At 43.1% G+C, this 25,318-nt stretch overlaps 2 protein-coding genes across 5 annotated transcripts in view; one reads left to right on the plus strand and one right to left on the minus strand.

Moving 5' to 3' along the window:
- Window positions 1-25,318, plus strand: part of JMJD1C (jumonji domain containing 1C) — a 280,338-nt gene that overhangs the window by 206,489 nt on the left and 48,531 nt on the right. For all 4 annotated transcript variants that reach the window (XM_077258765.1, XM_077258768.1, XM_077258766.1 and 1 more), the window contains 4 exons: window positions 5,449-5,573; window positions 19,800-19,943; window positions 21,711-21,870; window positions 22,318-23,999. In XM_077258765.1, the coding sequence (XP_077114880.1) occupies window positions 5,449-5,573; window positions 19,800-19,943; window positions 21,711-21,870; window positions 22,318-23,999 (2,111 nt within the window). The remainder of the gene's footprint in view (window positions 1-5,448; window positions 5,574-19,799; window positions 19,944-21,710; window positions 21,871-22,317; window positions 24,000-25,318) is intronic.
- Window positions 15,093-16,900, minus strand: LOC143769837 (protein kinase C delta type-like). Its single transcript, XM_077258769.1, has one exon. The coding sequence runs from the start codon at window positions 16,571-16,573 to the stop codon at window positions 15,356-15,358; it is 1,218 nt and encodes a 405-aa protein (XP_077114884.1). The 5' UTR covers window positions 16,574-16,900; the 3' UTR covers window positions 15,093-15,355.

The raw sequence follows: 25,318 nt of genomic DNA on the forward strand, positions 1-25,318 counted from the left end.
CTCAGTGCTGTGTGTGAAAGCGGCTGGATGATGGACTCGATTCAGTAGCTAAGCCATCCCTCTTCTATTACTATACATTGGTATTCTGGAATAGCTATTCAAATTAGCAGCCAGCCCCCTTCACACACCACTAGCGAATTTCTTTCCTTGTGACCCTGCTAATGTCAAGAGATCCTGACACCTGTATTTACACCCTGTAAGCATATTAAAGGGTAATCCACCTGCTCCAGAGACTTTTGCTTAGCTTGGCTGGTGGCATCACGGCTACAGATATCTGCCGGCTCACGTGCATGTGTCTTGCTCCTGTTATTTTTTTAGCATAGGACGGTTGCGCGATACCCAGGCCTTGCACCTGCGAGCTGGCAGATGTCTCTCACCAGCCCCATGCACTACACGGTGCAGAAGGGAGTGTAGCCCGACACCTCCTTTAATTGCTGTTCTAAGCAGAATTCTTATTTGAGTTGTACAGCCACTTTGTGAACTGTGCAGAAAATGAGATGAAATAGACAATACCAGATAGCAGCCTTTCCTCTGTTAACCGCAGCTGCAGACATTCACGGCACTTGGGTAATAACCTGTAGTACTATGACATTTCAGTAATTGAATGTGATTTGTGCCTCGTTCTCCCTTTGTCCTATCTTACATATGTTATTTTCTTCCAGCTCTCTATATCTGGAGCTATAACCTGAGGGTTTACCTGTACTATATTGTACAGATAATGATAAGCAGGGAGCAGGTTACGTAATTGACCTTATACACAGGAAAAGAGACATTGCTGGACTGATTAAACATATTTAATGCAGAAGTAGCAGTAGAAATCTTGTAAAATATGCAAAAATAAATGAGCATTCTGTGGTTAAAAAAAATTTCTTTTGCTGCTGTTTCCCGGTCTTAAAAATAACCTGCTACCTTGAGGCGCCAGTCACAAGTGCTTTCCTCTATTGATTGATGTAGAGACATTGTGCAGCACCACTTTAAAGTTATAAATATTGTAATTGGGTCTGTGCAAAGGTGATTATTTTTGTGCCTCTCATACAGTGGCTTGCAAAAGTAATCACTCACTTGGCTTTTTACCTTTTTTGTTACATAACAACCGTTGTTTAAATATTTTATTATCCTATTTGTATGTGATGTATCAGCACTAAATAGTCTAAGTTGGCGAAGTGAGAAAAATATAGGTATAAATTACATTCATGGGATCAAATAACTTAAAATTTGCATATGTATTCACCCCTTTTGCTATTAAGCCCTTAAAAATGTCTGGTGCAAGCAATTCCCTTCATAAGTCACATGCTTAGTGAAAGGAAGTCCACCTGTGTGCAGTCTAAGTGTCCCATGTCTGTCATTCAGGGTACTGTCACACAGTGGCACTTTGGTCGCTACGACAGCACGATCCGTGACGTTGCAGCGTCGTTTGATTATCGCTCCAGCGTCGTAGACTGCGGTCACACTTTGCAATGCACGACGCTGGAGCGATAATTTCATGACGTATTTGCGATGTAGAAGCCATTGGTTATTATGCGCACATCGTATACAATATCGTGCACACCTTTGTCACACGATGCAATCATGCCGCCACAGCGGGACACTAGACGACGAAAGAAAGTTTCAAACGATCTGCTACGACGTACGATTCTCAGCGGGGTCCCTGATCGCAGTAGCGTGTCAGACACTGCGATATCGTATGGATATCGCTGGAACGTCACGGATCGTGCCGTCATAGCGACCAAAGTGCCACTGTGTGACAGTACCCTAAGAAAGAGGCACCACTAACCAAACACTATGAAGACCAATGAGATCTCCAAACAACACCATAAAGACCAATGAGATCTCCAAACAGCACCATGAAGACCAAGGAGATTTCCAAGCAACACCAAGGAGATCTCCAAGCAACACCATGAAGACCAATGAGATCTCCAGACAGCACCATGAAGACCAATGAGATCTCCAAACAACACCATGAAGACCATTGAGATCTCCAAACAACACCATGAAGACCAAGGAGATTTCCAAGCCACACCATGAAGACCAAGGAGATCTCCAAACAAGACAGGGACAAAGTTAAAGATTACAAGTCAAGGTTGGGATATATATATATATATATATATATATATATATATATATATATATATATATATATATATATATATATATATATATATATATATATATATATATATATATACACAAATGCATGCATGCACACACACACATGCATGCATACATACATACATACATACATACATACATACATACATACATACTTTGATCCCCAAGAACATTTGGCCACTGAGGTAAACGCGATGTCTGATGCCAAATCAACACAGCTCAACACCCCAAAAACACCATCCCCAAAAAGAAGCATGGTGGTGGCAGCATCATCTTGTGGGGATATTTTTTGGCAGCAGGAACAAAGAAAATGGCTCAAGTTGAAGGGAAGTTGGATGGTGCAAAATACAGGAATATTCTTGAACAAAACCTGTTTCAGTGATTTGAAACTGAGGGTGGAGGTTCACCTTCCAACAAGACAATGACATAAAGCATACTTCTAAAGCAACACTCAAGTGGTTTAAGGGAAATGATTAAATGTTTTGTAGTGGCCTAGTCAAAGTCAAGATCTCAATTGAGAATCTGTGTGGTCAGACCACCTAACTTGAAATAGATGGATCAGTTTTGCCTTGAGGAATGGGCAAAAATCCCAGTGGCAAGATATGGAAAGCTCACAGAGACTTATTGAACTTGCAACTGTAATTGCTGCAAAAGGAGGCTCTACAAAGTACTGACTTTAGGGAAAGAAAACCAAATGTTCACAATTGTAGGCATGTTGTTTACGTAAATTGATGCAAACCCTACAAAAATATTGAAATTCCAGGTTGTGAGGTGGCAAAACACAATAAATGCCAAGGGGGTGAATACTTTTGCAAGTATTTGTACACCTGAGTCAGATATTGACCTAGTGTTTGCTTATGAATGGGTCCTGAATGCGCATTCATGGGGTACCAGTGCAATCTGAAGCTAAATATGCTGAACCATACAAGCTGGTTGTCCTAACTATGGTTTGATTTGTCCTTAAGCTTTCCCTCAGACTTATTAGAAATGTCGTCCATGTCTAATGTTATAGGTCTGTGATGTCCCTCTGCTGGTCCATATACAGGCGGCATGGTTTTCAGCCTCCATTACACTGCCCTCATACGTAACGTCACTGCTGGCTTTAGTATATGGGTAGTACTGAGGTTCTAGGCTTGTGCATGTATGATCCCTGCTGCCTTTCCTATGTTTCCCACTGTCTTCTCTCTGTCCAGGGATCATGCTTGAATGACTGATGACCACTTCGCCAACTCCAGCCTCTGCTGTACACAGGACAACTTTCAGGATTTCTGTGCAGAGTAGGAGGGAGAGTGGTGATGGAGTGATGTACTGCAGGCTGTGACTGACGGGAGAAATGTGCTACAGGATGGGCACAGAGAAATCATATGATGCGTGGGGATCTATGCTATTCCCCTAATTTGTCAGAATGGTGCAAGAGAGGAAACCTTTAAGATTTAGGCAACTGAAAATTATAAAGTGACGAGTTCCCATGCTGTTTCCATACTTTTTTTAGTAGCTGGCTTGGCTGTTGGGCATTATTAAAGGGGTTCTCCAGTGAAAACAAGAGGATAGGTGATGACTAGTGATGAGTGAGCGTGCTCAGGTAAGGTGTTAACTCAGCATGCTCTTTATTTAATTGAGTATTTTCGACATAATCTAAAAAAAATGCTCGAGTCGTCGCAGCTGCATGTATCGCGGCTGTCCTGTTTGTTAGATGGTCTTTGCATGTGTTGTGGCTGTTCGAAACCGCAAGACATGCAGCCTAGGTGATTTGATCATTTTTTTCGAGCACTCTGAAAATTCTTGATTAAGACATGAGCATTCTCAGATAACACCTTATCCTGGCACGCTCGCTCATCACTAGTGATGACACATTGATTGGTGGCATCTGACCACTGGGAACCACCCCAATCTGCAGTATTGGGACTTTTTTGTCCCTGTTAGAATTGAGCTTCACCATTTTTTTCCCATAGGCCTGACTAGTAGTATTGACTCTGGATGCCCAGTAAAAAATGACTAGAGCAGCCGTCACACATGCATAATGCCACCCCATTTTGTAACAGGGATAAAAGTTCCTGAACAGGTAGAGTGTGTCTCCAGGCTTTCATCTCTCTACACCATGTTGTTCTCAGCAGGGCTGTGGAGTCAGTCGTGCAGTCGGAGTCGGTCGATTTTGGCGGAGTCGGAATAAAATGGACCGACTCGCACTCCTGAAATAAAGAATACATTGGGTCCGGTAGTGCCATGTAGGATGTGCTGTAAATGCTTTCATAAGAGTTTGGAGAAGTTCTGAAATGTCCTATAAATGCCTGATCTAAGGCTTTTAGTGGAGATGAATCTGTGCTGCACTTTATGTACATGCTCAGTAGTCACCAGTGCTGGGGAGTCGTAGATGAGATGAATCTGTGCTGCACTTTATGTACATGCTCAGTAGTCACCAGTGCTGGGGAGTCGTAGATGAGATGAATCTGTGCTGCACTTTATGTACATGCTCAGTAGTCACCAGTGCTGGGGAGTCCGAGTTGGGGAAATTGAGGAGTCTTGAGTCGGTTGTTTGGCTTACTGACTCCACAGCCCAGACTCTTAGATTAGGTGGTAGAGACCCTGTTTATAATGATGTATCACTTACTGAGCTCCTTGCTGTCTTTTTGATATCCTTACTATTTTCTCTGCTGCATATCTTCCACTCCTCTAAATACTGAGCCCTGTATAACTTTGCCCACACCACTGACCGCTTCCTGTGCATATGCAGGAAGCAGCCAATCAGTGGTGTGGTCGAGTTATACAGAGCTCTGCATTGAGAGAATTGCTAGATCTGCAGCAGATAAAACAGTGATTTTATGAAAACTACAGCAAGCAGCCCAGTAAGTGATAGATCACTGGAATCGGGCTCCCTGCCTCTACATCATGCTGCTCCCAGATGGGGTATCAAAAACCTGTTGACAGATTCTCTTTAATTAGTTACTTCTCAGTCATTGAAGCCTCTTCACACAATTTGTGAGCAACTGAGAAGTTACCCTGTGGGTGCCCGTGATTACACGATGCGGCTCCAGTCACTGTAGCTCTAGGAACACTCTTCCTTTTATATTCGCTGCTCACAACAATGGGAAATGACCTGACATTTAGAAATGACCTAATCGTCACTTGAGACTGCTGGAGTCAGCCTGGAAATGTTATGGAAAATACTGGTGGCGACTCTTGGACATGTATGACTTCTAGATTGAGGGTTTGTTTGTCTGCTCTAAGTGTGTCAGTATCTGGAAATGAAGCCCTGGATGATGTAACTGCTGGAAGAGAACCAGGAGACCTCCCGAGACACAGATTTCCGAGTATCTGAATGTGTCATTGTTTTTCTCCTAGGACCTTACTCCTTAAACGGCTATCGAGTGAGGGTGTACAGACAAGACTCTGCCACCCAGTGGTTCACTGGTATAATTACTCACCATGACCTTTTCACCCGCACTATGATTGTTATGAACGACCAGGTAAGTGAAAGGCACATAGGTAAAATATGTACAGCTCTGGCAAAAATTAAGAGACCACTGCAAAATGTTCAGTTTGTGTGTCTGATTTTTCCCTTTATATGTATATTTTTGAGTAAAATGTTCTTTTATTCTATGAACTGACAAAACATGTCTCTGAAGTTCCAAGCTATAAATTTTATATTTTTATTCTGAAAAGGAGAAATAGTCAAAATAACAAAAAATGCTTTCCTTTCTGACCTCAAATAATGCAAAAAACAAGTTCATAATCATTTAGAAACAACAATGGTAATGATTAAACTCAGGAAGAGTTCAGAAATCAATATATTGTGGAATAACCAAGATTTTTAAATCACAGCTTTCATGCGTCTTGGCATGCTTTCCACCAGTCTGTCACGCTGCTTCTGGTGCAAAAATGTAAGCAGTTCTTCTTTGTTTGATGGCTTGTGACTATCCATCATCCTCTTGATTACATTCCAGAGGATTTCAGTGGGGTTCAGGTCTGGAGATTGGGCTGCACATAACAGGGATTTGATGTGGTGGTCCTTCATCCACACCTAGATTGACCTAGCTGTGTGGCATGGCGCATTGTCCTGCTGGAAAGACCAGTCCTCACAGTTGGGGAACATTGCCTGAGCAGAAGGATTCAACTGTTTTTCCAGGATAAACTTGTATGCGGCTTGATTCATACGTCCTTCGCAAAGAACAACCTGCCCAATTCCAGCCTTGCTGAAGCATCCCCAGATGCCTATGCAGCATCAATAGTAAAAACATAGAATGTTACATAGTTACATAGTTATTAACCCCTTCCCGACATTTGACGTACTATCCCGTCGAGGTGGGGTGGGCCCGTATGACCGCCGACGGGATAGTACGTCATAGCCGATCGGCCGCGCTCACGGGGGGAGCGCGGCCGATCGCGGCCGGGTGTCGGCTGCATATCGCAGCTGACATCCGGCACTATGTGCCAGGAGCGGTCACGGACCGCCCCCGGCACATTAACCCCCGGCACACCGCGATCAAACATGATCGCGATGTGCCGGCGATGCAGGGAAGCATCGCGCAGGGAGAGGGCTCCCTGCGGGCTTCCCTGAGCCCCCCGCAGCAACGCGATGTGATCGCGTTGCTGCGAGGGTCTTACCTCCCTCCCTGCCTGCTCCAGACCCGGATCCAAGATGGCCGCGGATCCGGGTCCTGCAGGGAGGGAGGTGGCTTCACAGACGCCTGCTCAGAGCAGGCACTGTGAAGCAGCCTGCACTTCAATCAGATCGGTGATCTGTCAGAGTGCTATGCAAACTGACAGATCACCGATCTGTATTGTCCCCCCCTGGGGCAAAGTAAAAAAGTAAAAAAAAAAATTTCCAAATGTGTAAAAAAAAATAAAAAAAAATATTCCAAAATAATGAAAAAAAAAAAAATATTATTCCCATAAATACATTTCTTTATCTAAATTAAAAAAAAAAAACAATAAAAGTACACATATTTAGTATCGCCACGTCCGTAACGACCCAACCTATAAAACTGCCACACTAGTTAACCCCTTCAGTAAACACCGTAAGAAAAAAAAAAAAAAAACGAGGCAAAAAACAACGCTTTATTACCATACCGCCGAACAAAAAGTGGAATAACACGCGATCAAAAAGACTGATATAAATATCCATGATACCGCTGAAAACGTCATCTTGTCCCGCAAAAAACAAGCCGCCATACAGCATCATCAGCAAAAAAATAAAAAAGTTATAGTCCTGAGAATAAAGCGATACCAAAATAATTATTTTTTCTATAAAATAGTTTTTATCGTATAAAAGCGCCAAAACATAAAAAAAATGATATAAATGAGATATCGCTGTAATCGTACTGACCCGACGAATAAAACTGCTTTATCAATTTTACCAAACGCGGAACGGTATAAACGCCTCCCCCAAAAGAAATTCATGAATAGCAGGTTTTTGGTCATTCTGCCTCACAAAAATCGGAATAAAAAGCGATCAAAAACGGTCACGTGTCCGAAAATGTTACCAATAAAAACGTCAACTCGTCCCGCAAAAAACAAGACCTCACATGACTCTGTGGAGCAAATGTGGAAAAAAAATAGGTCTCAAAATGTGGAGACGCAAAAACTTTTTTGCTATAAAAAGCGTCGCTGGTTTCACACTTCCGTTTTTGTCTGCAGCGTTTTTTGCACAAAAAAACGCATGCGTTTTTTCCCTATATTTAACATTGAAAACGCATGCGGTTTTTTTGTACGCGTTTGGTCGCGTTTTCAAACGCATGCGGTTTTTTTCTGCATGCGTTCATTTTCAGAAATACAACCTGCAGTATTTTCTTGCGTTTTTAAGCACATGCGTTTGTTTGCGTTAAAAACGCATGCATTTTTATCGAAAAAAACAGAAAACACACTGAAAAGCCACCCACCACCATCAAGGTGATAAAGGGATCCAAACCCTAACCCTAACTCTACCCCTAACCTCACCCCTAACCGTTTAATGAACATTTTCTGACAGTCATAGTGCCACGTATTTCAGTGCCACGTATTTCAGTGCCACGTATTTCAGTGCCACGTATTTCAGTGCCATGTATTTCAGTGCCACGTATCACGTATTTCAGTGGCACGTGTTTCAGTGCCACGTATTTCAGTGCCACGTATCACGTATTTCAGTGCCACATATTTTAGTACCACGTATTTCAGTTGCACGTATTTCAGTGCCACGTATTTCAGTGCCACGTATCACGTATTTCAGTGCCACGTGTTTCAGTGCCACGTATTTAAGTGCCACGTATCACATATTTCAGTGCCACGTATTTCAGTGCCACGTATTTCAGTGCCACGTATTTCAGTGCCACGTATTTCAGTGCCACATATCACATATTTCAGTGCCACTTATTTAAGTGCCACGTATTTCAGTGCCACGTATTTCAGTGCCACGTATTTCAGTGCCACGTGTTTCAGTGCCACGTATTTAAGTGCCACGTATCACGTATTTCAGTGCCACGTATTTCAGTGCCACGTATTTCAGTGCCACGTATTTCAGTGCCACGTATTTCAGTGCCACGTATTTCAGTCACGTTTAGGGTTAGGGTTAGGGGTAGGGTTAGGGTTAGGGCTAGGGTTGGAGGTAAAGTTAGGGTTGGGGCTAAAGTTAGGGTTGGGGCTAAAGTTAGGGTTAGGGTTTGGATTACATTTACGTTTGGATTAGGGTTGGGATTAGAATTATGGGTGTGTCAGGGCTAGGGGTGTGGTTAGGGTTACCGTTGGGATTAGGGTTAGGGGTGTGTTTGGGTTAGGGTTTCAGGTAGAATTGGGGGGTTTCCACTGTCCAGGCACATCAGGGGCTCTCCAAGCGCGACATGGCGTCCAATCTCAATTCCAGCCAATTCTGCGTTGAAAAAGTAAAACAGTGCTCCTTCCCTTCCGAGCTCTCCCGTGCGCCCAAAAAGGGGTTTACCCCAACATATGTGTTATCAGCGTACTCGGGACAAATTGAACAACAACTTCTGGGGTCCAAGTTCTCTTGTTATCCTTAGGAAAATAAAAATTTGGGGGGCTAAAAATCATTTTTGTGGGAAAAAAAAGATGTTTTATTTTCACGGCTCTGCATTATAAACTGTAGTGAAACACTTGGGGGTTCAAAGTTCTCACAACACATCTAGATAAGTTCCTTGGGAGGTCTAGTTTCCAATATGGGGTCACTTGTGGGGGGTTTGTACTGTTTGGGTACATCAGGGGCTCTGCAAATGCAACGTGACGCCTGCAGACCAATCCATTTAAGGCTGCATTCCAAATGGCGCTCCTTCCCTTCCGAGCTCTGTCATGCGCCCAAACAGTGGTTCCCCCCGACATATGGGGTATCAGCGTACTCAGGACAAATTGGACAACAACTTTTGGGGTCTAATTTATCCTGTTACCCTTGTGAAAATACAAAACTGGGGGCTAAAAAATCATTTTTGTGAAAAAAAAAAAAGAATTTTTATTTTCACGGCTTTGCGCTATAAACTTTAGTGAAACACTTGGGGGTTCAAAGTTCTCAAAACACATCTAGATAAGTTCCTTGGGAGGTCTAGTTTCCAATATGGGGTCACTTGTGGGGGGTTTGTACTGTTTGGGTACATCAGGGGCTCTGCAAATGCAACGTGACGGCTGCTGACCAATCCATTTAAGTCTGCATTCCAAATGGCGCTCCTTCCCTTCCGAGCTCTGTCATGCGCCCAAACAGTGGTTCCCCCCCACATATGGGGTATCAGCGTACTCAGGACAAATTGGAAAACACATTTTGGGGTCCAATTTATTCTGTTACCCTTGTAAAAATACAAAGCTGGGGGCTAAAAAATCATTTTTGAGAAAAAAAAAAAAAATTATTTTCACGGCTCTGCGTTATAATCTGTAGTGAAACACTTGGGGGTTCAAAGCTCTCAAAACACATCTAGATAAGTTCCTTAGGGGGTCTACTTTCCAAAATGGTGTCACTTGTAGGGAGTTTCAATGTTTAGGCACATCAGGGGCTCTCCAAACGCAACATGGCGTCCCATCTCAATTCCAGTCAATTTTGCATTGAAAAGTCAAATGGCGCTCCTTCCCTTCCAAGCTCTGCCATGCGCCCAAACAATGGTTTACACCCACATATGGGGTATCAGCGTACTCAGGACAAATTGCACAACATTTTTTGGGGTCCAATTTCTTCTCTTACCCTTGGGAAAATAAAAAATTGGGGGCGAAAAGATCATTTTTGTGAAAAAATATGATTTTTTATTTTTACGGCTCTGCATTATAAACTTCTGTGAAGCACTTGGTGGGTCAAAGTGCTCACCACACATCTAGATAAGTTCCTTAGGGGGTCTACTTTCCAAAATGGTGTCACTTGTAGGGAGTTTCAATGTTTAGGCACATCAGGGGCTCTCCAAACGCAACATGGCGTCCCATCTCAATTCCAGTCAATTTTGCATTGAAAAGTCAAATGGCGCTCCTTCCCTTCCAAGCTCTGCCATGCGCCCAAACAGTGGTTTACACCCACATATGGGGTATCAGCGTACTCAGGACAAATTGCACAACATTTTTTGGGGTCCAATTTCTTCTCTTACCCTTGGGAAAATAAAAAATTGGGGGCGAAAAGATCATTTTTGTGAAAAAATATGATTTTTTATTTTTACGGCTCTGCATTATAAACTTCTGTGAAGCACTTGGTGGGTCAAAGTGCTCACCACACATCTAGATAAGTTCCTTAGGGGGTCTACTTTCCAAAATGGTGTCACTTGTAGGGAGTTTCAATGTTTAGGCACATCAGGGGCTCTCCAAACGCAACATGGCGTCCCATCTCAATTCCAGTCAATTTTGCATTGAAAAGTCAAATGGCGCTCCTTCCCTTCCAAGCTCTGCCATGCGCCTAAACAATGGTTTACACCCACATATGGGGTATCATCGTACTCAGGACAAATTGTACAACAACTTTGGGGGTCCATTTTCTCCTGTTACCCTTGGTAAAATAAAACAAATTGGAGCTGAAATAAATTTTGTGTGAAAAAAAAGTTAAATGTTCATTTTTATTTAAACATTCCAAAAATTCCTGTGAAACACCTGAAGGGTTAATAAACTTCTTGAATGTGGTTTTGAGCACCTTGAGGGGTGCAGTTTTTAGAATGGTGTCACACTTGAGTATTTTCTATCATATAGACCCCTCAAAATGACTTCAAATGAGATGTGGTCCCTAAAAAAAAATGGTGTTGTAAAAATGAGAAATTGCTGGTCAACTTTTAACCCTTATAACTCCGTCACAAAAAAAAATTTTGGTTCCAAAATTGTACTGATGTAAAGTAGACATGTGGGAAATGTTACTTATTAAGTATTTTGCGTGACATATGTCTGTGATTTAAGGGCACAAAAATTCAAAGTTGGAAAATTGCAAAATTTTCAAAATTTTCGCCAAATTTCCATTTTTTTCACAAATAAACGCAAGTTATATCGAATAAATTTTACCTTTAACATGAAGTACAATATGTCACGAGAAAACAATGTCAGAATCGCCAAGATCCGTCAAAGCGTTCCAGAGTTATAGCCTCATAAAGGGACAGTGGTCAGAATTGTAAAAATTGGCCCGGTCATTAACGTGCAAACCACCCTTGGGGGTGAAGGGGTTAAGGTTGAAGGAAGACTGTAAGTCCATCTAGTTCAACCCATAGCCTAACCTAACATGCCCTAACATGTTGATCCAGGGGAAGGCAAAAAAACCCCATGTGGCAAAGAGTAACTCCACCATGGGGAAAAAAATTCCTTCCCGACTCCACATACGGCAATCAGACTAGTTCCCTGGATCAACGCCTTATCAAGGAATCTAGTGTATATACCCTGTAACATTATACTTTTCCAGAAAGGTATCCAGTCCCCTCTTAAATTTAATTTAATTTAATTATATACTGCGTGGGCTGTGTTATATACTGCGTGGGCTGTGTTATATACTGCGTGGGCTGTGTTATATACTGCGTGGGCTGTGTTATATACTGCGTGGGCTGTGTTATATACTGCGTGGGCTGTGTTATATACTGCGTGGGCTGTGTTATATACTGCGTGGGGTGTTATATACTGCGTGGGCTGTGTTATATACTGCGTGGGCTGTGTTATATACTGCGTGGGCTGTGTTATATACTGCGTGGGCTGTGTTATATACTGCGTGGGCTGTGTTATATACTGCGTGGGCTGTGTTATATACTGCGTGGGCTGTGTTATATACTGCGGGGGCTGTGTTATATACTGCGTGGGCTGTGTTATATACTGCGTGGGCTGTGTTATATACTGCGTGGGCTGTGCAATATACTGCGTGGGCTGTGTTTATATACTACGTGGCTGTGCTATATCGTACGTGGCTGTGCTATATCGTACGTGGCTGTGCTATATCGTACGTGGCTGTGCTATATCGTACGTGGCTGTGCTATATCGTACGTGGCTGTGCTATATCGTACGTGGCTGTGCTATATCGTACGTGGCTGTGCTATATCGTACGTGGCTGTGCTATATCGTACGTGGCTGTGCTATATCGTACGTGGCTGTGCTATATCGTACGTGGCTGTGCTATATCGTACGTGGCTGTGCTATATCGTACGTGGCTGTGCTATATCGTACGTGGCTGTGCTATATCGTACGTGGCTGTGCTATATCGTACGTGGCTGTGCTATATCGTACGTGGCTGTGCTATATAGTACGTGGCTGTGCTATATACTGTGTGGGCTGTGTTATATACAGGTCCTTCTCAAAAAATTAGCATATAGTGTTAAATTTCATTATTTACCATAATGTAATGATTACAATTAAACTTTCATATATTATAGATTCATTATCCACCAACTGAAATTTGTCAGGTCTTTTATTGTTTTAATACTGATGATTTTGGCATACAACTCCTGATAACCCAAAAAACCTGTCTCAATAAATTAGCATATTTCACCCGTCCAATCAAATAAAAGTGTTTTTTAATACCAAACAAAAAAACCATCAAATAATAATGTTCAGTTATGCACTCAATACTTGGTCGGGAATCCTTTGGCAGAAATGACTGCTTCAATGCGGCGTGGCATGGAGGCAATCAGCCTGTGACACTGCTGATATGTTATGGAGGCCCAGGATGCTTCAATAGCGGCCTTAAGCTCATCCAGAGTGTTGGGTCTTGCGTCTCTCAACTTTCTCTTCACAATATCCCACAGATTCTCTATGGGGTTCAGGTCAGGAGAGTTGGCAGGCCAATTGAGCACAGTAATACCATGGTCAGTAAACCATTTACCAGTGGTTTTGGCACTGTGAGCAGGTGCCAGGTCGTGCTGAAAAATGAAATCTTCATCTCCATAAAGCATTTCAGCCGATGGAAGCATGAAGTGCTCCAAAATCTCCTGATAGCTAGCTGCATTGACCCTGCCCTTGATGAAACACAGTGGACCAACACCAGCAGCTGACATGGCACCCCACACCATCACTGACTGTGGGTACTTGACACTGGACTTCAGGCATTTTGGCATTTCCTTCTCCCCAGTCTTCCTCCAGACTCTGGCACCTTGATTTCCGAATGACATGCAAAATTTGCTTTCATCAGAAAAAAGTACTTGGGACCACTTAGCAACAGTCCAGTGCTGCTTCTCTGTAGCCCAGGTCAGGCGCTTCTGCCGCTGTTTATGGTTCAAAAGTGGCTTTACCTGGGGAATGCGGCACCTGTAGCCCATTTCCTGCACACGCCTGTGCACGGTGGCTCTGGATGTTTCCACACCAGACTCAGTCCACTGCTTCCTCAGGTTCCCCAAGGTCTGGAATCGGTCCTTCTCCACAATCTTCCTCAGGTTCCGGTCACCTCTTCTCGTTGTACAGCGTTTTCTGCCACATTGTTTCCTTCCAACAGACTTACCATTGAGGTGCCTTGATACAGCACTCTGGGAACAGCCTATTTGTTGAGAAATTTCTTTCTGGGTCTTACCCTCTTGCTTGAGGGTGTCAATGATGGCCTTCTTGACATCTGTCAGGTCGCTAGTCTTACCCATGATGGGGGTTTTGAGTAATGAACCAGGCAGGGAGTTTTTAAAAGCCTCAGGTATCTTTTGCATGTGTTTAGAGTTAATTAGTTGATTCAGAAGATTAGGGTAATAGGTCGTTTAGAGAACCTTTTCTTGATATGCTAATTTATTGAGACAGGTTTTTTGGGTTATCAGGAGTTGTATGCCAAAATCATCAGTATTAAAACAATAAAAGACCTGACAAATTTCAGTTGGTGGATAATGAATCTATAATATATGAAAGTTTAATTGTAATCATTACATTATGGTAAATAATGAAATTTAACACTATATGCTAATTTTTTGAGAAGGACCTGTACTACGTGGGCTGTTATATGCTACGTGGCTGTGCTATATACTACATGGGCTGTTAATATGCTACGTGGCTATGCTATATGCTACGTGGGCTGTGTTATATACTGCGGGGGCTGTTATATACTGCGGGGGCTGTGTTATATGCTACGTGGCTGTGCTATATACTACGTGGCTGTGCTATATACTACGTGGGCTGTTATATACTATGTGGCTGTGCATTCTAGAATACCAGATGCGTTAGAATCGGGCCACCATCTAGTATGTAGTATAATGGACTAGATCGGAGTTGATGTTTTAGGGAATGATGTCACCAGAAGGGGCGGAGCCTCCTACAGTCCAGCTGTTTAGATCAGAGTGGCTAAAATGAGAATCACAAAAAACCAACTCTGATCTAGACACAACCCTGCTGCCAGCCGCATCACAGTACAGTACAGCACAGCAGACACGGCCATGCACAGTTTTCTGTGAGCGGCCATCAGGCGGCCGGCCCTGTACAGCTGCTGGGTGAGTGGCCTGGGGGGGATTTTCCTCCCTGCCCCCTGGGCCCAGCCCACCCCTGAATCAGAGCACCACATAAAGACCCCCCACAGACTGCCCCCGAAGTACGAGAATCTCATATAAACTGAAAACTACACATACAGATTAAGCAACAACCACAAGATGGATTTCATCAACCAAGGTGTCATTTTATTCAGTATAACTGTATAACTTTAAGTTAAGAAACAGGAGGTTTAGATGTTATTTTCCTGTTTCACGATTAGTAGTAAGTTGTGCTCCATGCTGGAGTCACAAACGGAAAATTAGTAAATATCTTCTGTTGTTCTACAGGAATTTTCTCATTCAGTTCCGCACTGCGTGGTGCTGGGATCCGCTGTCCCATGATGACATCCATGTTATTTTCTATTCTAACAGGAGATGGGGCTTTTCCTGTCTCGATGTCTGTCCAGGCTTCAAAAGAAGGGGTGATTTCTGATTTTCCCATTTACCCCTAGCCGGACAGATTGGTCTTTGCAGAGAAGCCTGGATATAATGTGAGCAGCAGCGTAGTCAGTGAGGTCTTCATATGATGGTTCATGGTAGATGACATTATTCTCAATCTCTTCACTGGTGTCTCCTTCAAATGGTGAGTCTTGGAGGATCATGTTGTATAAAACAACACCGAAGGCGAACCAGTCTACACCGGCATCATAAAAGTCTCCCATGATCATTTCTGGGGCGCCATAGCCAGGTGTTCCTCCGAAATCACTGGCATTAAATCTCTCCTCACATAGACATAGTCCAAAGTCTGTAATTTTGATGTGGCCGTCGCCAGTCAGCAGGATGTTGTCCGGTTTTATATCCCGGTGGATGATGCCGTTGGTGTGCAGGAATTGTAGGCCACAAACGATTTCTGCTGCCATAAATACTATAGAGTCCCTCAGAGGAATGGTGCTATATATATAGTCATGCAGATCCCCTCCACTGGCCAGCTCGGTGACAAAATAGGCATGGTGTTCAGTCTGAAATGCGGCATGGCAGTGTGTTAGGAATCTGCTATTGTGGGTAATCTTCAGGACATGTTGTTCCACAAGGCATTCAGGGTGGGAGATGAGGCTTTTTTTCTTTATGATTTTAAGTGCCACATTTTCTCTTCGTATCTTATCAGTGGCCAGCATAACCTTTCCATAACCCCCTTCTCCGAGTATACTACGGAAGATAAACTTATCCCTGGTGAGAGGGACAGTGATCTTTATTTGTTTGTTACTGGGACCGCTACATTCGCCAGAGATGTCTTCTTGAATGGCGGCTGGATCTTCCCGTTTCCTCTTTTTCCCAGTTCCTTCCTCTTCTGCTATACTCTCATTGCCTTTCGTGTTAATGGTCCTGGTAGGACCCACATTGGCGGTTTTCTTCTCTCTTGTAATCCGTCTTTTCAGAATGTTATCAGCTTGATTTCTGATGTATAACACAAGCTTGCCAGATGTTTTTTGTATAGTTTTTAAGAAGGAAATTTTCCTCGTTCCCTCATTGTCAGATATTACCTGATCAGCCTGCCCAGATTTCTTGGGGTCCTTCTTCCTAAGCTTTGCTGGAAGTTCCCTGTTATTTGCAAGGCCTTGTTCATCTGGTGTTGTCGATGTTCTTCCCCGACTTAATTTCTTTTGTCTCTTTTTCCCTGTGAAGTCCATGTTTCGTCAGGCAACAACAGGGCAATTACCAAAAAAACCGTATGTGAAATTAACAAAATGCAATCCACACGTGTATTGTAGTCAAAGCCAACCACAACTGAAGCTCAATGGCTGCAGTTAGTTGTCCATGGAACTTTGTAGAATGTGATGTCACAATGCAGGTGACATCACACCTCCTGTGATGTCAGCAGCTGTGTGCGAGTGTTCCATCACTGCGGAAAGTGAAAGTTGTGGGAAGGGGCGGGGCTTAGTCACCATTGACTATAATGGAGTCTTGTGACTATCCATCTTCCTCTTGATTACATTCCAAAGGTTTTCAATGGGGTTCAGGTCTGGAGATTGGTCTGGCCATGACAGGGATTTGATGTGGTGCTCCTTCATGCTCACCTTGATTGACCTAGCTGTGTGGCATGGCGCATTGTCCTGCCGGATAAACAAGTCCTCAGAGTTGGGGAACATTGCCTGAGCAGAAGGAATCAACTGTTTTTCCAGGATAACCTTGTATGCGGCTTGATTCATACGTCCTATGCAAAGAACAACCTGCCCAATTCCTGCCTTGTTGTGAAGGACCACCACATCAAACCCCTGTCATGGCCAGCCCAATCTCCAGACCTGAACCCCATTAAAAACCTCTGGAATGTAATCAAGAGGAAGATGGATAGTCACAAGCCATCAAGCAAAGAAGAACTGCTTACATTTTTGTACCAGGATTGGCATAAGGTCACCCTAAAGCAGTGTGAAAGACTGGTGGAAAGCATGCCAAGACACATGAAAGCTGTGATTAAAAATCATGGTTATTCCACAAAACATTGATTTCTGAACTCTTCCTGAGATAAAACATTAGTACTGTTGTTTCTAAATGATTATGACTTTGTTTTTTTGCATTATTTGAGGTCTGCAAGCAATGCATTTTTTTTTGTTATTTTGACCATTTCTCATTTTCAGAAAATGAAAAAAAATGTATTGCTTGGAACTTCAGAGACATGTTGTCAGTAGTTTATAGAATAAAAGAACAATTTACATTTTACTCAAACATATACTCATAAAGAGAAAAAATTGGACAAGCTGAAAATTTTGCAGTGGTCTCTTAATTTTTTTTTAAATTTTTTTTTATGTTGTGTGTATGTGTGTATCGTACAGCACCTGAGACTTTTCCATTTCACTATACATTGCGATTATTTTGATGCATACATTGGATGGCCTCAATATGTTTCTCTGTCACCTGTTCACTCCCTTTCCTTTAAAGGGAGCTATTTGTAATTTTATTGTTTACTGCTCATTGCTTAGGTAACCGTTCACTGCTGTGGTCTATCATAAGTGGCCGGTCTGCTAATCAAAGAGCACAGCGCTTACAAGCTTTCTGCAGTAGAGCTTGTAAGTGCTACTCTGAAGCTGGCAGGATCACTGTTTGTAGCATTGCAGAGCTCACTGTTCGGGCTGGAGACAATGACGCCAGTAGTCCTAACTGTCAGTAAATGAAGAGCTGGGTGCCCCCGGGCAAGCAGGAAGCTGGGAGTCAGGGGAGCAGTGTGCTCCTGAATGAGAACTTGTCAGACCGACAACCTCTCCAGCGCACAGACATACAGTGGGATATGTAGCGTTTTGACTTTCTTTGATACTTCCTGTATTGCCTTCCGTTGATAGGCTATGCATGTTCATTGACTCAGTAGCCAAATATATGCCAAAAAGACCAGCTTTTGGCATGAGCTGGGTCAGTGGGGCAAATGCTCAAAGAGCTTTTCCAGCATATATTACATACTGGTTTAGAAAGTAATCTGTGAAAAGAATGGAGACCTGCACTATGATGTGCCTGCGCTCCAAAATGGCAGGAGATTGTAGAGTTGGAAGCCAATGATGTAGAATTATCATGCCGAGTTGTCCAGCACTGGCATTTCTTACGTTCTTTGGCACTTAATTTGAGTTTAAATAATTCAATATAATTGGAGCCACAATGATCCACGTGGGATTTCTATTTTGAGAGGATCCAAAGAATGAATTTCCGCAGTGTCTCTATATACAGTTATATGTAATGCTAATATTGGTGCTGATTAACCTCCTATTGGTCTCTTTGGAAACTCTTACCTTTACGCCCCGTCTCCTTGTGTAGGTCATTTCTTGCCTCGAGCAATCTGACACTATTAATATTCAGCCCGTGCAATCCATTTCTATAGGATTCGCTGCAATTCTTAGTAACCTTTCCCCTGACAGTGATCATGTGCGGGTACAAAGGAGGAGTCTACCATCTCCAAATTGAACTTGCTTTTGAAGTAACCAAGGTTGGGTGAAGTCTTGAGATCCTGGGGTTTTTAAAGGGAATCTGTCACCCCAAAAATCGTTTATGAGCTAAGGCCACCATCATCAGCGGCTTATCTACAGCATTCTGTAATGCTGTAGATAAGCCCCCACTGTAACCTGAATGGTAAGAAAAACAAGTTAGATTATACTCACCCAGGGGCGGTCCCGCTGCAGTCCGGTCCGGGGCCTCCAATATTCATACGATGACGTCCTCTTCTTTTCTTCCTGCTCCGGCGCAGGCGTACTTTATCTGGCCTGTTGAGGGCATAGCAAAGTACTGCAGTGCGGAGGTGCCGTGAAAGGTCGGAGAGGCCCGGCGCCTGGGCACTGCAGTACTTTGCTCTGCCCTCAACAGGACAGATAAAGTACGCCTTCGCCGGAGCCGCTGCAGGAAGACAAGAAGAGGATGTCATCATATGATGATGGGAGGCGCCGGACCGTGACGCCCATCGGACCCGAAACGAACCGGGACCGCCCCTGGGTGAGTATAATATAACCTGTTTTTCTTACCTTTCGGGTTACATCGGGGGCTTATCTACAGCATTACAGAATGCTGTAGATAAGCCTCTGTTGCTGGTGGGCTTAGCTCATATACGATTTTTGGGGTGACAAATTCCCTTTAATCTCAACTTAGCATAACCAGGAATCAGAAGACTGATCCTCCTTAGCAAGACTGGATTAGAGGGGGCACAGCATTCAGACCGCCATGGATCAGACTTACTATGCCTTCAATGTCTGTACGAAGATGAGTCCTTTAAGCTCATTAGTGGTGTTTTTGGTATATGATGGGATTTGGTAGCACATCTGTAGCCCCATGCTGTACTTTTACAAATACTGAGATGGCAGCCTATTCTCAATTCTGTTGTCTTGTGTTTGGTATCCTCTGTCTCATATGTACTAATGGTCGCCATGTTTGTGTCTTTTGGCCCAGGTTCTAGAGCCACAGAATGTTGATCCTTCTATGGTTCAGATGACCTTTCTCGATGATGTTGTATATTCTCTGCTAAAAGGTGAAAATATTGGCATCACAAGTCGCCGCAGGTCGCGCTCCAACCAGAACAGCAACACAATTCATGTAAGTAATTCCTATTATGCAACGATGTTCGAGACAAATTGTACATTTATTAAAGAGAATCTGTCAGAAAACTACAGCCAACTTATAAGGGGGACGTTAGAGGTGGTCTGAAGCATTATAGCTTTTGATAAGGGGGGAGAGTAAGGGAGCATCTCTCTACCCCAACTCTAATTGATTGAGAGCGAATATAGAAGATGGAATATGGGCAGCGAGAATCTCCTGATTCCCTCTAAGATGTGGCGAATGCTAGATTAGATTTGTATTATTTGGAAAAAATGGTGTTCACCTGCGCTGGCCACAATGAATGAGCAATACAGAATGAATCTGTGTAATAAAGTAGATATGAATACAAGAGCACTTATTAAATAATCGTTGATGGTGAGGTAGAAATTTTGATAAATCATTTCAGGTGCTAGTAAGATCTTTGGGGGTAAGAGAAAAATAAACGTATGCCTTTATATTGAGTAAGTTAATAAATGTAGTGGAGCAATGGGATATAGGATTTTTACTCACTCAGGTGCTCAATGGCAATGTGCGGTTGAGAAGTGCAATTTCTTTGCATCCACAATTATTGCTGGTGTCGTGATGACTAGGAATGCTTTTTCTCAAAATGTAGCGGTTCCTCCTGCTTAGAAAGATATGCAACCTTTTACAGGTGTGGTTTTAACTATGTGTGACCTGGTTCTCACAATACTGAGTGTACTTACTACTGATATCGTCAGGAATAAAGCAGGGTTCCGTTGCTGGCGAGTATTCCAATTGCCAACAGGTAGTGGTTGATAAGGGTTACTTTAAATAGTCAGTCGTCCAGCACTATATATATATATATATATATATATATATATATATATATATATATATATATATATATATATATATATATATATATATATATATATATATATATATATATATATATATATACATACACATGCAACACACAAGAAACAACATAAAGGGGCCCTGCCGTACCCTGCCAAAAGATGATACAAAGTGCAAAAAAGATGAAAAATTAAGTAATGTATATAATACATTAGATGAGGTATTAGTTACAATTTTGGCCAAAATGGATAAGCTTGCAACCCAATGTCAAGGGTCCTCATCAACTTGCAAGTCCTACTCTAATATCAAAAAACGCTAACATGGAAAAGCTCAAAAAAACACAACATGAAGAGCAGACTCACCGAAACCTTGGCAAATGACAAATGCACTCGCAGGGTGCAGCAGGCCCCCGATAATAAATGCTAAAGCAGCACCGGTGCACGCTACTGATGAGAGCAACCACCCACTTGCCCAAACCATCAACGATTATTTAATAGGTAAGTGCTCTTGTATTCTTATCCACTTTATTACACAGATTCATTCTGCATTGCTCGTTTGTTGTGGACAGCGCAGGTGAACACCATTTTTTTTCTAAGTAACTACATGACACAGTTAACAGGGCCACACAGAACCTGTTGTATTCACCAGCAGCATTCCACGTCGAGCGATCGTTCCTTCATCAGGAACTACAGTACTTGTATCCCCAGTGTTTCTTTATTTTTAGACTTGTATTATACTTACAGCAGGATCAGCATTACTGGGAGAGATTTTTAGCTTTTATCAAAACTATGGCAAAGGAAAAGTGGTGTTGCTGCTTTAGCTTTTCAGAGGCCTTTTAGAAAATTCTATCTGCAATCAGATTGGTGTGTAAGCATCGGGATCACTTTTCCATTCCTCCAGTGTTTTTTTGCTGCCGTGTCTGCTAAACTGCTGTGTCTTTTGCAGGGTCATTATACACGTGCACAAGCAAATAGTCCCAGACCAGCGATGAACTCCCAGAGCTCCACGAAACAGAGTCAGCACCGAAACGCCCGCTTAAACAAGAGGAAAGGCTCCGACAGCAGCATGCCGGATGAAGATCGAGTCAAAGAAGAAAGATATGACGGTACTAAGGGGGGCTGTGTGCAAACCGGTCTTGGTGTGAAATCGCAGTCATTAAGTGGGAAAAAAGATGAAACTATCTGGAAATTCTGCTGAAAATGGGTGGAAAGTGTGACTGTACATGGTGCAATGTGAGATTTAAGGTAGTCCAAGACAGTTGCAGACAAGGTAAAACTACAGTTTGCCAGTACAATCGGCGCCACGTCTGAGAAATGTTCCTTTTGTTTTTTTGTACCAGCGATTTGTGGGGTCAGCATATCCCGATCAATCAAGTCTTGTGATATGTTGCTTCGATTTGTTGTCAGAATTTGATTGATATTCTAAAAATGTATCAAATGTGTTGGTTTTTTTTCCACCCAAAGCACAGCACTTCCATAGATTTCCTAATTGAACTACATAGACCTGTCATCAGCTAGTGCACATGGACTAATGTCTATGTTTCTGTTTGCAGAAAATGTGAAGAGGAACAAACATTTTCACAGCAAGAGGAGGAAACCCGAAGAGGATGAAAAGAAATTAATTCTGAAAAGGCTGCGCACAGACAATATTTCAGACTACTCGGAGAGCAGCGACTCAGAAAATTCTAATAAAAGGATAATGGATTCTTCCTCTGAGCAAAATTCCGAGAACGAGTTGAAAAGCAAGAACACTTCAAAGATAAATGGAGACGAAGGAAAATCCCAAAGTAGCGAGGGGGCTGAGGAACAGACACTAATAGATAGGCATTCTCACTGGGATGAAATACGGGAAGATAAAAAGCTTCTAGAAGCAGAAAGGATAAAGTCAGCTGACTTACAGCTGCCGAGAGAAAACTCTCAGTTCCTCCTCTCCGAACAGACAGCACTTTATGAGCAGAATTCCAATAAATTGCTTGCTCAAGATAGCGTGGTTGAGCGGAGCAACGCTAACGATTTGTTACAGACTGATCCGCTTATCAGCAAACCGCCCACGCCAAAAAATTCTATTGTCTTGAGTAATGAAAACAATTTGGACAAAGCACCCCAAGAGAGCGGTTCAACCAAGTTTAACATCCTGCCCACTGCCAAGAAGGAGCTACAGGGCAGTGACCCCAAGCAGTCATTTGGCACCATCAATTTTTCCAGTACAAAAAAACAGGAATCTGAACGTGGTGGGATTGACTGCATTAACAATAAGACAGATTTGGCACTTTCAGGGGTTTTAAAAATGCCCCAGTCCAGTAATAAAGAGGTGAACGACAGGGAGAAAATCCACCACACCTCCGTTATCGGTAGCACGTCCTTAACGGATGAACAGAAGAGGCTTCAAAAGCAGACTCTGGATGCCCTGAAGACCAAACCACATCTATCTGACATTTCTAGTAAAATCAAGTTCAGTTCTTCTCCAGATGTTTTGAAGTCCCGTCCCGTCCACTCTCCAGATTCAGTGAAACTCAAGATGAACTATCACAATAGTCATCTCTCTGGAGTGGCTAGGCTTTCTAGTAAAATGGATTGCGATACACACAGGTCTAGCTTCCATCCAGTGGTGGCAAGAGCCAGTGCGATCGAGTGTACAAAGAGTCCGCTTATTATAGACAAAAATGAGCATTTTACAGTTTACAGGGACCCAGCACTTGTCGGACCAGATACTGCAGCTAATCACATTTCTCCTTATTTGCACCAGCACAATTTCTCTCTTCATTCTCCGGCTCATCGAGCATGTTTACCTCCAAACAACCACCACCCAGCACTAACGGCTAACCCTCATATGTTAACGTCCTCTTCAAACCAAACGCCTATGACTGCTATGAACGCCCATGCGCTGGGTAGCACACCCCACCATTCAGTCCACCATCCTCATTTACTACCTACGGTGCTATCTGGTATGCCCCCCGGGTCATTGTTAGGCGGTCACCCTCAGCTAGAGACTGCACACGCCAGCAGCCTTAGCCATTTGGCACTTGCACATCAGCAACAACAGCAAATGTTACAGCACCAGTCACCTCATCTTCTTGGCCAAGCTCACCCTTCAGCTTCTTACAACCAGCTGGGACTTTACCCCATTATTTGGCAGTATCCAAACGGAAGTCATGCCTATTCTAGCCTTGGCTTGCCATCCTCAAAATGGGTGCACCCAGAAAACCATGTCAGTGCAGAAGCTTCAATAAGAAGGGTGAGTGATGTGTACTTGTATGTCTATGTAGTAGCGAGCGTTTCACCCACACTGGTCCCAGCCCAAGCAAGTCACCGTGAAAGACAGTCCTTCATCTATTAAACATCCGACTCAGTTCGCTTAGGTTCGGCTCCATCATGTTGTTCACTGTCACGCGAGTCTGCATTAAGATCTGTTAGTATTGAGATCTGTCGCCCCTAATGGATCATAGATACTTTGGTGCCACAATCTCCGGCATTGGATTTGTTTGTACAAACAGATATACAGTGTGTTATATACATAGATTTTCATGTATGCAGGATATCCATACATCTGCTCTGTGATTAGTCTGGTGTACACAAATATGCATACTGTCCATTCACTTGGTAATTCCTGGGTTTGTTGCTTTCAAACCAAATTTTTAAATCGATGTGAAAAGTTTGCTGCTTGCTCGGATAAACCAAGATGTAGTTCATAACTAGTTTTAATGTTCTTTATTTAGCTCAATGCGTTAGCAAAAATGTTAGAAAGCTCTCCCCTCCTTTAGGGGGGATTGTACGAATATCTCCATGGCATAGAGAGGAAAGAAATGCATGTACGGTTTTGGGGAGGGCAGAGAATGCAGGCTGGAGAAAAGCACATGAGAAGGAAATTAGTGCAGTATAAGGCTGCTTTCACACTAGCGTCGGTACGGGCCCGTCGCAGTGCGTCAGGCCGACGTACCGACGCATGCTGTGATATAAATGCCCGACGTGGGCAGCGGAGGCAGTCTAACGACGCTTCCATTGCCCCATTGTAAGGTTGGTCCGGGGAGGAGGGGGTGGAGTTTCGGCTGCGCATGCGTGGTTGAAAATGGCGGACACGACGCGCAAAAAAAGTTACATGTAACTTTTTTTGTGCCGGCGGTCCGCCAAAACACGACGCAACCGTCACACGACGGTTGCGACGTGTGGCTATACGTCGCAATGCGTCGCTAATGTTAGTCTATGGGGAAAAACCGCATCCTGCAGACAACTTTGCAGGATGCGTTTTTTCTCCTAAACGACGCATTGCGACGTACAGCCAATATCGCTAGTGTGAAAGTAGCCTTAATGCTACGATTGATAATGAAAACGCTACCCTGGATACACACAAACCTCACATCCAGCTCAGTTTTCACAAGAGAAAAAATTGAAACTTTTTGTCAGGCTGCAAACTGGTGATCAAAGGGGTGCAATTTTGTTAACTAAAAATATTCACTAACGTACAGAATGTTTTGTTTTTTTTCCCCCCCATTTCAAAAGTGTTAATGTTTAAGTTAAGATAATGCCGAGGTGTAATGTGGCTCATATATATCTATA

The sequence above is a fragment of the Ranitomeya variabilis genome, chromosome 4 (genome assembly GCF_051348905.1).
Source record: "Ranitomeya variabilis isolate aRanVar5 chromosome 4, aRanVar5.hap1, whole genome shotgun sequence".
Classification (NCBI taxonomy): domain Eukaryota; kingdom Metazoa; phylum Chordata; class Amphibia; order Anura; family Dendrobatidae; genus Ranitomeya; species Ranitomeya variabilis.